The sequence below is a fragment of the Alexandromys fortis genome, unplaced genomic scaffold (assembly GCF_014885135.2).
Source record: "Alexandromys fortis isolate MF-2015 unplaced genomic scaffold, M_Fortis_MF-2015_v1.1 scaffold_78, whole genome shotgun sequence".
In the NCBI taxonomy this organism is placed as follows: Eukaryota; Metazoa; Chordata; class Mammalia; order Rodentia; family Cricetidae; genus Alexandromys; species Alexandromys fortis.
Window position 1 is genome coordinate 4,878,126 of NW_026067977.1, and position 13,537 is coordinate 4,891,662.

The 13,537-nt window shown below is 40.1% G+C and overlaps 1 protein-coding gene across 5 annotated transcripts in view; it reads right to left on the minus strand.

Annotated features, from left to right (window-relative positions):
• The window catches only part of Hipk1 (homeodomain interacting protein kinase 1), a 50,716-nt gene that overhangs the window by 4,776 nt on the left and 32,403 nt on the right, over positions 1 to 13,537 (minus strand). For all 5 annotated transcript variants that reach the window (XM_050157481.1, XM_050157479.1, XM_050157482.1 and 2 more), the window contains exons 9-15: positions 9,988 to 10,109; positions 9,006 to 9,140; positions 6,606 to 6,748; positions 6,034 to 6,216; positions 5,185 to 5,391; positions 2,777 to 3,018; positions 805 to 935 (exon numbers count right to left, since the gene is read on the minus strand). In XM_050157481.1, coding sequence (XP_050013438.1) covers positions 805 to 935; positions 2,777 to 3,018; positions 5,185 to 5,391; positions 6,034 to 6,216; positions 6,606 to 6,748; positions 9,006 to 9,140; positions 9,988 to 10,109 — 1,163 coding nt within the window. The remainder of the gene's footprint in view (positions 1 to 804; positions 936 to 2,776; positions 3,019 to 5,184; positions 5,392 to 6,033; positions 6,217 to 6,605; positions 6,749 to 9,005; positions 9,141 to 9,987; positions 10,110 to 13,537) is intronic.

Genomic DNA, 13,537 nt, shown 5'->3' on the forward strand with positions numbered 1-13,537 from the left:
CCTTGGAACAAACTGGCAGTCGATGCTGTAAGAAGATAGCCAACTATGCCTCTGCCTTTTGGAAGAACAGATCCTAACTGTTCAAGAAAGCAACGGTTTGCTCACAAGTATGACAGTATGAGAGGAAGTGGAGAATCGAGTTCACAGGGGTGTCCATGCCTGCATGTTAGTAACTTAACACACCTATCCTGGAATCCGTGGTTTTTCTTTAACCTTCCTTGCTGTTTTCTTTTGCTCTCCTCTAAGGTCTCCACAGGCCTCTTAAAGTGTGGAACCTTGAGTGCACACACTAACTCCATTTCCACTTGCACCTCCATGTGTTCTCCACTCTCTCCCACACATAGCTAAACCTCATTCTGATACCATATGAACACCAAAGTTTTAGTTGAGAAAAAGGGGAACAGAAATGGAATAAAGTACCCCTTACTATCCCATTAGAAGATCACATGGCAGGGCAGGAGATGTTCCAAACTCTAGGAATAGGCAGGGTTAGACCCAGCTGATTTAAGTGCTTTCTGTCTTGACTCAGGTAAACAGTATAAGGCTCCAGGTATATAGGGCCTGGAGACAACGGAAGAGAATTTGGTCCAAAGCATGTATGGTGGTGCAGTGCATCGCCAACGCACTCACAGATCACATGAGAGACACAGCACATGCAGGCACGACGCAGGCACAGAACACCAGGTGGTCAACACAAAAGGAGCTTCATTTGGCTTTATTCAGCAGTCCAGCCAGAAGCAAGGTTCTCCAGAGAGTCACAACAGGGGAGAACTCAAACAGAAGGTAGCAGCCCCTAGCGCTTACCTGGCTAAGGTTGAGTGGCTGCACTGCGCTGGTCCCCCCTCGCTGCGCTCGGTACCCTGTGGGGGTGATACAGCATCCAGATGACTGCCCACTCACTGAGGCCACTGGCTTGGTCTTACTGCTAAGGAGACCTAAAAAGAGATCGAGGGTTAGCATCATTGCCCTAACCTTAGGGTATCATGTAGGTCCACATTTGTAGTTTGTAAGAGTTAAGTATTCTTATTTCCTCAATTACATTTGTGCCACAATAACAGAAACTGTATTTTCCATCCCTTCGCTGTCTTTCCACAAAGCCCACAAAGACCCTTAAATGGTCACTTAAGTAAAATTATCTAGTCTCCTATTACATAGAGGACACACACGGTATCCTCAATAAACCTATACTTTTATATAGGAATGGGGTTAAATAAAAAATGACAATGGGGAACTCAGAAAGATATTTGTAATTCTTAGAATATTTGAAGGTTCAAAGTGTCTAAGATGAAGGCAAAATTCTATCCTTTGGGTATGTACTGTCTTCACATTCTAAGAGATTAAAGAATGATAGAATATAAAAGTTGGCTTTTCCTGTATTCCTGGTAGGAAAACTGGACTGTGGATTATCTTATTAGGGATTATATTATTCATGTATAATATTTATATTCCCAATAATTATATACAGAAACCTGGTATCAGTATGTTCTACCTTGTCTCCAAGGCAGCTGACTACCCCTATGGAGGAGAAGCATACTGACGTAACACAAGTTCTTAAATCAGAACCTTTTAAGGCCTATAAGCAGAAAGTAGCATAACCCATGCCAACAAGGCTACTAAGCCTCTGAGCTTGCAGGTTTTCACCACAGCCTTTGAATTTTGAGTCTTATTTATAAATAGAAGGATAGATTTTTAGTTAAAGCTACCTTTAGCTACAGCAACAGAGCCAGTGCCGGCGGGAACAAACTTCCCGGAAGGCTGGGTCTGAGCAGCCAGGCCACTGCTAGAGAAGCAGGCTGTGGAGCTGCAATGCTGGCTGAAACCGCAATGGATTAAGGCCGTCACTGTGCTGAAGTGAAAACAACTTTGCAGTGAAGTTGCCCATAGGAAGTTGCTGCCTAACAAGACTACCTTTCCTCGGCCTTTCTGCATCTAGAGTTAAGACAGGTTTGTCTCCTGCAAACTTCTGATAGGATGCTAAGATTCCAAGGTTCTGGTCCTTAATTCCATGCAAGTCTAGCAATCAGAGACACTTGCAGTGGGAAGTCACATGAGTAAAAGTAAGCTTCTATTATGAAATCAGGATTTATTACTGCACAACTAACACAGTACCCAACAGCAAAAATCGAGGGAAGTAATTAGGTAAAAATGAAACTAACCAAGTATCACTGCTATGACTGAAAGTCTAAAGGCCATGTTAAAGTCATTTTTAAGAGATTTATTTTCTTTTTATGCATGTGTATGTGTGTCTATGTTGGAGGGTGCCCAGAGTCCAGAAGGTGGTGATGTTCCCTACAGCTGGAGCTAAATAGGTAGTTGTATGCTCCTTGATGTGGGACTGGGAACCAAATTCAGGATTCTGGTAGAACAGCAAACACCCTTAACCACTAAGCCGTCTCCAGATCATGGTCATCATTAATATTATGAAATTAAACCTATTCTAGATCAAATTCAAATCACATGTAGCAGGCAAAACTGTTTACTTGGTTCTTCCTGCTACTTAGGGTATGTCTTATCAACTTTTCCCACCAGAGATGAATATACCTAAGATACTATACTGGCACCAAATACAACCTTATTTTCATATTAATCCAAGCAAATAAATGTAGGAAGATAAATTGATGCAAACAAACTCTGCTATTATGAAGAACTGATTTCTGAATTAAGCACTGTTTAAGAGTATCTCTGCTTAGTCTTAACCACTGGCATAGTTTAACTAAGTATTAAACATATAAACATCCAAGGAAAATTCAATTCTAACAGCTAAGACCCTTTTTACCTGAGGTCTGGGTTGCTACAGTGCAGTCGCCAAGTTGAGTTTTCAGTGGAGGCACAATGATGGTACGGGTGCCAGTGCCATCTGTGGCAGTTCTGCCCGGTCCTTCCAGAAGTGACCCACTGTTGCCCCGGAGAGCACTCAGGGTGTCAGTGGAATATGGGCTGCTCAGGGAAGAGTCAGAATCTGGAGAATCGTTGACAGTAACGTAACTGATGACATTAGACCTTGCCTTTAGGCTCGAGCTGAGGAGAAGAAAATGCAGACAATTATAACTGCCCGATTTGGCAATGTGTCCTACACGGTCTGTGGTTCTCTCGTAACAATGACAGCAGTAACCACAGTAGCAAATGGCTAAGAAGCATTTATCTGTATTTTCACATACTATACAACCCAGCGAATCTTCCTGACCCTGAACAATTGGCACTATTAACCCCATTTTGTAGATATGGAAATTAAAACATAGTCCAGGGATTCATAAAGGTTACACAAAGAATAAATGGTAAAGACAGCACTCAGACCCAGAACCCAAAGATTTTAAAATCCACAACTAATCCATGCTGCCTCTTAGCTATTCTTGTTTATATTCTTTTAATAATATTCTTCAAGCACTGCTTTTTCTCCTTTATCATTTCCTTAGACTAAAATGTTCCTGACGTGATCTTTAATCTGACTTTTCGGTATAGGTTTTGTTTTTGTTTCTTTGAGACAGAGTCTTGTTATGTAGCAGAGTATAGCCAGAAACTCAAAATCCTCCTGCCTCTGCTTCCCAAATATTGGAATAACAGGCATGAACTGTAATACCATGGCCAGCTTCACTATGTTTTTGAAAAAGATTCCTTTGTGACTCTCACTTTGCCATTTTCTGCTTCCTTATTTTTTAATAGGATTGGCTTCAGTCAAAGAAATCATACTGGCTCTATCTCATGCATAATCTTTGCCATTACTCTGCTTTCTCTTCCCCAAAGCAGTTCAATGGTCACTTTCAAAACCTGACTTGCAAGTTTACCATCTTTCACACTGTACTTTTGAACTAAAGGCCCAAAATGCTTTCTAATTTTGCTTTTCTAAGTTTATCCAAATTTCACTCAATAGGCTGGGGCTATGGCTCATTAAGAGTGCATGCTGCTCTCCCAGAGGTCTAGAGGTCAGTTTCCAGCACTGAAGTCAGGCAGCCTTAACCCCATGGCCTCCTCCAGCCTCCAGAGGAACCTGAGCAGAAATGTAAAATTTTTATTCCATTTACTTATTTGTTTATTCATAGGTTTTTAAGGCAGGGTCTCACTGAGTAGTAGCCCTTTGGCTGGCCTAAAAATTGCAATGTAGACCAGGCTGGCTTTGAACTCATAGAGATCTGCCTGCCTCTGTCTCCTAAGTGCTGGGATTAAAGACGTGTGCCACCACACCAGAAATAATAACGCTTTAACCCTCGGTTATAATTCTGTAACACTTCTTAATTTAATTTCACATGTGAATTGTAGGTAAAAGGTTACACCTAATACCAAAAGCTCATCGAAAAATATAACACAGACCAATCAAGGCATTAGCCATTCACACTAAGAGAAAGGTATGGCACATAGTTCCTAAACTCACCGGTTCCCTCTTAGTAAGCTGCCCACTTGATGATGTGGCTTAAATGAGATGGCCCCATAAGCTCACTTGGTTCCCAGCGGGTGGCAATGTGTGGGAAGGTTGTGGAACCTTTAGGAGGTACTGCTGTGCTAGAGAAAGCATACCCACTGGAGCAGGGGATTTTATAGCCTGGCCTTACTCCCTGCTTTGCTCTGCTTCCTCTCTGTGGATCAAGGTTGATCAGCCAGCTTCCTGTCAGTCCAGACTCATGCTGCTGCATCCATGTCTTCCCCTCCATGATGGAATGACCAGAGCTATCCTCTCTGAAACTCTAAACCAAAACGTGCCATTTCACCCCTAAGTTGCTTTCTGTCACAGTGTTCAATACAACAACATAAAAATAACTAATACGCTTGCAAAAATGCTAGGATAGAAGGAAATAAGCTGATTTTAAGTTCCTCACCTTTCAGATCATATAAGGTAAGGGTCCTACCCTTCCCAACAAAGCCTTCCCAGATTAAGACATATATGAGTTTCAAATAATTTATCTGTCTATTGATTATGATGAACTGTTTTTTTATACATTCCTGTTATGGCTGTTTTCAGGATAGCCATATCAAATTGCTCTCTAATGTGTCTGAAAGACTGATTTATTTGATGAATAACATTACAGAAAACTTGACGGGCTCAGTTGTGAGCACTTCTGAGTTCGACTGACATGCTTACAAATTATTTTTCTGCTTGTTCTTTTTGTTTTTTCAGTCAAAACTGACCAAAGGTATACTAACATTAACAGTCAAAGACAAGACAAGCGCTGGCAACCATCTGGCTAGCTTTACCTATTGGGCTTATATTTGTTGTCCTCTTCTTCATCAGTGTCACTACGGATAGTGATGACGCTCACAGGAGGGCTGGGGGTATCTGGAATGATGATTGGCTGGTGCTGATCTTGGACAGGGACGAGAGAATTGTAAGAAGATGTGGTACGCAGAGGACTGCTGCCAACCAGAGAATAAACTTGGGAAGGCAGAACTTCCAGAGAGGATCTGTAGGGAAAGTTCACAAGTTCAGACTATTTGCTCCTTGCTCCCACTATGCATCTTTTCCTTTGACTTTCTAATTGCTTTCTGGTTCTTTTTTTTTTTTTTTTTTTTAACCTAATCATTTTTTACCTAATCATTACAATTAACAATTAATTTTTACCTAATCATTACGATTAACAAATTAATAAAAAAATTAATGATTCTGGCTAGTGTTTCCAAAGATAAGAACAGCAACATATAAAAGAATTTGCATTTTTATGCATCTTTGTCTCCAGGTTAAGTTGCTTGCACCAAGCCTGATGACCTGAGTTCAACGCAGGAACTGATATATGGTAGGAGAGAACTGACTCCTGTACTTTGTCCTCTGACCTACAGACACCTGCCAAGGCATGTGCATTGCACTCACGAGCACACACCCCATACCACACGTACAAACAAGAAAAGTAACAAAACTTGAAAACAATATAAAGTGACAGCAGAGAGGAAGCATCAGCATACTGAGGACACACCTGCACAGATGAAGGGGTCAGTTTAAGTGCAATTTGGCAAGCACTTGCTTCATACCCAAAACACCTACACTGTAACACCCTGAATGCTGGACAATCTAACTCTCAAAGTCTTAACCATAAGCTAACACAGACTTACTTGGATGAGACCGGAGCAGACTGCTTATTCTTCTTTGAAGGGAGGGAACTAGATTGTTGTTGTCTGACAACATGGGCAACACCAACATTCAGAGGCTGAGCAGTGGCCAATGTCACATGGTTAGTTAGCAAAGAAGGCTGCTGCATGATAGTGCTGTACTGGTTGCCATGAGAGTGGGCATTCCTGTACCAACATAAAGAAACAGAAGAGTGACTCTCCAAACCTCCCAGTCCAGGGGCGAACGGGGATTAGAGAGGAAGAGATTAAGCACAGCTGTGTTTTACTTTTATGACCAGTCACTGGGATTTTAAGGCTTTAAGATCTCACTATGTTCTCTCTAGTCACTTAAGGCTTTGTTTAAAAGAGAAGTAAATGATTCCTGACCACAGAACCTCATTTTCATATATTCCAAATTTCCTTATGACTCCTTTTCTAGATAATGAGTCCTTTTCTCAAAGAATTTCAAATATAAAATTTTCCCTAATTTTTCTTTCCAGTCTCTTCACATCAAGTACCCCCACTCCACAGGCTCCTACCCATACACATTTCCCAGAGAAAGGGGGAGTGCTTGCCTCCAGTCTGCTAGCTGCTGGCTACTCCCCATGGCCTCTGGAATCACTGCTGTAGGCTGGACAGAGTTATGTAGAGCCACGCCAGGCAACTGCTGCCAAGTTGAAGGTAGGAGAATTTGCTGTGTTCCTCCAGGCCAGGCTTGCTGAAAGGAAACACACATACAAAGGTCCAGACTTGACTCATTCTTAGCTTTTGATTTTGTTTTTCAGATGAAAGAAAAATTTGTATCTTAAAAAAAAGTTTGTAGACTGTTAACTTGCAGAGATAAAAGAAAAAAAGAAAGACAGTACAGAGTGCTTACTCATGGCTGCAAGAGTTGTGGGAAGAGAAGAAGCCAATTGCTCTCCTTTGGCTGCCCCCATAACCTGACCAGCAGGACACTAACAAACAAGGGTCCCTGCAATATGAGTCTCTGTGTGTCGAGAAAAGGAAGCTGAAGGTTCAGGTATACCCTGGTGAATAAAAGCCTCTAAAATACATCCTTTAGAAAGAGTTAAGGGGACTCTCTTGAGATTGAAAAATAGAAATTTCAAAACTTGAAGGCCAATCAGATAAGACACCAGATCAATTCAACCCTTAAAATATGGGGCAGAATTGCTCCCTTTATTAGAAGGGTGGAAAACGCAGCAGACATGGATGACCAAATACCAAATCCCTTGGTAAATAAGCTTCTGCCGGCAAAAGAGCTAACATTATTTACAGTCATATGATAGAATTAAAAATTAAGTCAATGAGCAAATACTTTTTTAAATAGTTTTTTAAAGCACCACATTATTCTTAAAAGTTGTCAAAAATTTCTTTAAACCTGAATTCAGTAGTTCAATTATCTACTAGGGTACATATGGTTCTATTTCATGAATTTCAAATTGAAAGGCTATCAAAACAGTTTTAAAAATATTTCTGCAAGTAACAGATCCACCTGTTATAAATACTGGTTCCAAACAAGAAGCCCTCTGAGCAGAGAAACTGCAAACACGTCTGCTACCATACGTAGAATTTAAAACGAAACAGAACAGAACAGAAAACAAGAGAAGATGTTAAGTCACACCATGCGTCTTTCCAAAGCCAACACCTGCACGAGACAAAGCATGTAGTTTAATACAAAGCAAGAAATAACATTCCAATGTGAGGCAGAAATCTGGCGTTCCAAGCGACGAACTGTTTTGACAGAGGAAAAACAAAAATATGCAAAGCTTAACAAATGGCTAGAGCAAACTTAAAGAGAGCAGCAAAGGTGAAGGGTCAACTGACACTTCCAATCTCAAAACTACAGGTGTGCAAGTTAAAATGTGGACCAACCACGTTGGAATTATATCTGACTCCCTAGCACTTGGGTTCTATGCGTATGAGAAACAATCCACAGGTGACAAAGACTTAAACTGAAAACCAAACAAGTTCCATCCACGTATGTTTCTGTGTTTTCATTCATGAACACTTGAGAGATAACAAAAGAAATTTAAGTCCACTGTGAAAGTAAGAAACACAAGGAATTCAATAGTATCATTTGGCTTGGAGAGGCTTACCTAATTGTACATCTCAAATAATGAAATGCTGGATTTAAAATAAACAATTCTAACTTGCCCAAATAAACCAAAACCAAACACACTTCAAAGCAAGCCATACTTGTTTTTTTCCAGCTCTGAACTGGACTCACCTACAATTGCAGCTATCAACACTGACTTCTCCCTCAGGACTTCCAATAACAAAGATACTGTATTGGCAAGTTTGTCAGCCATATTTCCTTCTTTGTATTAGAATTTATTTGTAAAATAAGTTCATCTTTTAATTCTGACCAACAATATGATCTAAGTGTGTTTTAAAGGGATATCTTTAAATGGAAGATAAAAGGTACCACCGATCATGAATGCCAAAAGTACTATCTTCAGTCAGTCACAGACAGAAGTTAGTGTTAATGATAAAGCAATACCTTAAGACCATTTTAAACATTTCTACATATAAAGAAATTTTAGAAGATTAAGATAACAAAAGGGGAGCAGCTAGTGGTAGGGAGTTCAAAGTTTGGCATCTGGATACCTGTGGCAGGGCCAAATGGAAGGCCATGTTCTTCCATCTCAAGGGCCAAGGATAAGAAAGGCAGAAAGGTGAGAGTGTTAAAGCTCTCCTGAGGCTACACAGAGAGCTTTAACCACACTAGGCTGATCCTCAGAGTCAAACAGGGCTTCAGCAAATGTTGGGAAGTAATGAGACATTAAAGAAGTAGCCAGAACACAGCCACAAGATGGCACATGCTTCCATGCCCTCTGCAAAGACTAGCTAGTTTGTTTGTTTGTTTGTTTAAATGAGAAAACCAGAACAGAACAAAAACAAACAGGAAAAAAAATTAAAAAGAAAGAAACCAAAGAAACTCCGTTAGTAACACAATCAAGTGAGGGAATTACCAGTACAGCAGCGGTCTGTTCAACCAGCGCCGGCCGGCCGGCTGCGCAGCTCAGGGTAAAGGGCACCGCGTACTGCGGTGTGATGGTGGCTACTTGAGGGTGGAGAGTTGCTACCATTAGTGGTGTACAGCTTCCCTGAAATGTAGATCAGGCAGGTGAGTGAAATAAGCACCGAGGAAGCTTATCTGGATTCAGAAGGGTTCTCACTCCCCCCAAGTTATTACTGACCATGAACTAATTTCATGGCACCTAAAACACACACCAAACACAACTTTTCCCTTTCAGCTGTGAATGGCTTTGGCCCACTATGTCAAAAGTCAATGGTATCAGGCAGAAAAAGTATAGGACTCTTTGTTGGACCAGATTCAGAGCATCCAATATATAAAACATAGGCATTTCATTTATGAGGAAATCTTCCTCCTACTCACACAATAAGTTTGGGATTTCAGAATTTCTTGTATATCACAGGCCACAAACACTAACATATAGAATTCAAAGTATAACGTTGTATACCATACAAAACCTTCATGATTTTGTCTGTGACCTTAGTTTCTCAATCATCTGGCAAAACAACATTTTAAAGTTTTTCTACTAAACTCATAAAATGAAGGGTTATATTTGAAGAAGTAGCCAGATGTGACCTAGCCTTAACTCTTAGAAAATTCTAAGACTAAACATAAAAGGACACCAAAGGGAAGGATGAAACCCTAATTTTACAGCAAAAAAATATGCATGTGTACTACCTTAACCATTTCTCAAGGTATAAAATGTCACCTCTGCAAGTCTAAGGAGGTAATAATAGAAGAGCCACAAAAGACAGGAATAAGTAACCTGTTCTATTATAGATGTTTCATTTTAAGACCTCTGAATCATGTACAAGAAAGATTTTATACTCAAAGCAAATATTTTTTTTTTTTCAGGATAAAATATCTGATTCTCAATAGTGCTTCAGCAACATTGAGCATGTTGTTCTGGCTTTTACCTGAGTAAGTACTCCTGACTGTATCTGCAGTGGCTGAGCAGCAGGCGCCTGGGGTACAATGGGCACAGCATTATCCATCCTCACAGGGAATCCAGAATGTTTTGTTGTTGCTTGCAGCCCAGCTGGTGGGAAAAACATTATATTTAGGTGCTTCTCTGGGTCTAAGAATACTAATGGTGGGTTGTCATTGGGGGGTACTTTCAGCTTTTTTCTATTGCTCAGGTTTTCATTCTAGACACTTAAGACAAAGCCCTTCATTCACATAAATCATTAAGAAAAGGAGGCTCTATTCCCTTCAGGGTTAACTTAGTGCAAAGGCATTTCATATAGGGAAGGTGCCTTAAGGGAATGTAAAGTCTTAATGTTACCAAATGATTACATCCCCATTATCAGTACAGGCAAAAGCCGAACAATCTCCACTTAAGTCACATTTATCTCTCATCACTAAGGGAGCGGGTGAGGAAGAAAGTGCTTTTAAGACTAATCTATCAAAAACAGAGAATTGAACATAGCTCAGTAATTTATATCCTATTACCCTCTTGTGTAAAGAATCTTTTCCTCCTCAAAAATATACAACCTAGTTCAAAAATTAGTAACATGTTGTAGCTAAAGATAAGAGTAAAGTCAACAGAAAATGAAGAAATTATACAAAAGTAACAGGCATGTTAGTTTTTAGAAATCCACTTCTTATTCTAGAAACCTGTTCTTGTTGGCAGCTTTCTCATCCGACTCTTACAGTTCAGGGGCAGCTGGGAAAGTGGACCTACTGCTAGAAAACACTCCCTGTGTCTTATTTATCTCAGTTTATTATGATTTGGCATAAATATCAAATGGCTCCTATAAATGGCAATGTCTTGAGCTGGGGAAAAGGGCCAACAACACAGTTCATTCTGTCGAGACTAAAGAGCCCAGAAGATCTCTTATGCCCTACCCTCCTCAGCACTCTCACTACAAACTCAAGTTTCTGTCCTGCCTCCTGTCTACTAATGCATGCGGTTCTGCTAAGTGAAGACATAAACATTTCAATTAGAAGATGCTAAAACTAGTACCAATCTTAATCTCTCTCTGCATCTTTGCCCACTCCTACTCAGCAATGTCTTCTTATGCAGCCCTGACTAACTGCAACGCTATGATCTTACAGTTTCAATCTTCTAAATGCTGGGATTACAGTTGTGTGCCACCATGTCTGCCTTACTGTTGCTTTAACTTTACTATAGAAGTGTCAAGTGAGCATAATTTATAGAGCATAATGCTGCTATTTTCAGTCAGTCTTCGAATTTTCTGTGTGAGTAATTTAGTAACAAATTTTGATTAAGAAAAAAGCATTCTAGGAACGTTAAGAGGGGGACTAATAAAAGCAAATTTAAAACTGCTGAAAAAATGCTTTCTTAAAAAAATGCTACTTATATAGAAACAACTAATAAGGATATTAAAATTGAACAGTTGTCAGCCATGCTGCCTTATGTATTATCTAACAGGAAAGCAAAGCAATGCAAAACTCTAGTACATGACCAACTCCATGCAGTGTTGTAAGAGCTTCCCAAAAATGCAGGGACTGGGGCAAACTTTGGGAGGAGATGCTCACTACAGTAACTCCTCTATGGCTCCAGAGTGATAAAGTGAAGGGGAAATTACAGACTAGTTACCACTGGGCAAAGTATGAACACTCGTCAACTCTAACAGTACAGGAAGTGATTTACAGTATTGAGCTATACATGCTTGATTGCTCCATTTACTCACACTGAGGCCATTTTGTAAGAGAGAAATGTGAGCAAGCTGAAGTAGAGGACTGCTGGGTAGAAATCAGCACAGAGCAGAAGCTGGCAAGTCAACCAACAACTATCTGGCAGTATGGAATATTTCAATGCATATGTGATGAACCCCACTGCCTAGGTTTCAAACTGTCTACCATACATGACTAGAACACTTTGGTCATAAGAAGGTTTCATCATTTATACATCGGGGTGATATTACCCACCTCCTAGAGCCAAATATATATAAGGATAAACTGATAACTGCAGGACTGCTTGGCATATGTAATAATGTATTTCAGGTGTCACCATCACTACCTTATTTGTACCCTCCCTCTGGTCCAAACATTTAAAATCTACTCTATTTTACAGTTTCCTTAAGTTATCTAGAGTTTTAGACAGATTTTTCCCCTCAAGCTTATATTTATCAAATTATACCAAAAGGAGTTCCCCCACACTCCCCCTCTATTGCTTTAGTTTACATCTTATTCTATTAAAAAAAAAAAAACTCAAGAGTTCTTTTATCTAAGAATCATCTGAGAAGCAGCAGAGGATCTCAGAATCTCATATTTGAGTGCTGTTCCTGAAGAATTTACTTTGGAAAGGATAGGAGAAGGGGTGGCTAATTTGCTAGGTTCTATAGAAGCATCAGTTTGTGACAGCCCAAAGTATAAAATTACTCCTATAAGGTACATATAGAAAATAATTTGGTAAGTTAGGCTAAATTTGCATTTACGGATTGTGAATCTGCTCCTCCGCTCTCCCTGCGGTCTCTCCCTGGTTTACATCGCTATCGCTCTCCTGGCCTCCCGGTAAGCTCTCAGTCTCCCCCAGCCCCTCATTTCCTTCCGCTTGCTCCGACTCTGTCAGAAACCAAACAAACAAAAGTCATAATCAATATTTAACTGAAGTAAAAAGATAAAAATGCTATCTGCTTCTATATAAAAAGCTCTGAGAAGTCTAGATCCTAGTTCATTCCCACAGTGATACCAAGTTTTTCTTTCTCTTTTTTTCAAAATTAGTGTTTTGATTTGCATACGTGTGTACAGCATCCTCATACACAGGCCATGACACTTTTCTCTCGTTCGTCCTCTCCATGGTCCTATTCCTCCCCACTCCCCTGCAAGTTTCCCTTCTGCTTCCCAATTACATACACTCTTTATTTCCCACTCCCTAAGATCTCTTCTCCCCACCACCATCCCTTTTCTAATTTCAAGACCTACAAACACACCCATAAATACACTCACAAGGAGAGAGGTGGGGTGAGGACAGGCGGGTGTGTTAGATCTAGGGTCCACACAGAGAAAACGTGTTTGTTGTCTCAGTCTAGCTCGTTTCCTATTTTTACTTGGACTTTTTTTTTTTGGCAGATGCCATCTTACTATACTGCCTGGATGGCTCCACAATCTTCCTGTCGGAATTAGAGGTGTGAGCCACTACACTGGCCTGACAGACTTTTAAGGGAAAGCCAAGTGTGTTGTCAGAAAGATTCAAAATAATTTAGCCTTCCAAATAGCTTACCAAAACAATCAACACACATTTCCCATATTTTAGGGAGGGGAAAGAACTGAGAAGACTGGAGTAGAAAATAATAAAACAATAAGAAAGCATGGGAATGTGAATATTAATCTTATTATATGGGAGTCTGAAGACTATGAGCCAGGCTGAAGCAGATGTCTTAATGCCTTCCCCACAAGAACTTCAGCTTGCTTGTAGAATTTCACTTCAAAAATAACACTCTGTATTACTGAATGAATTTTTTAGTTTCTATATTCTTAACTGTTTATATCCTATAATAA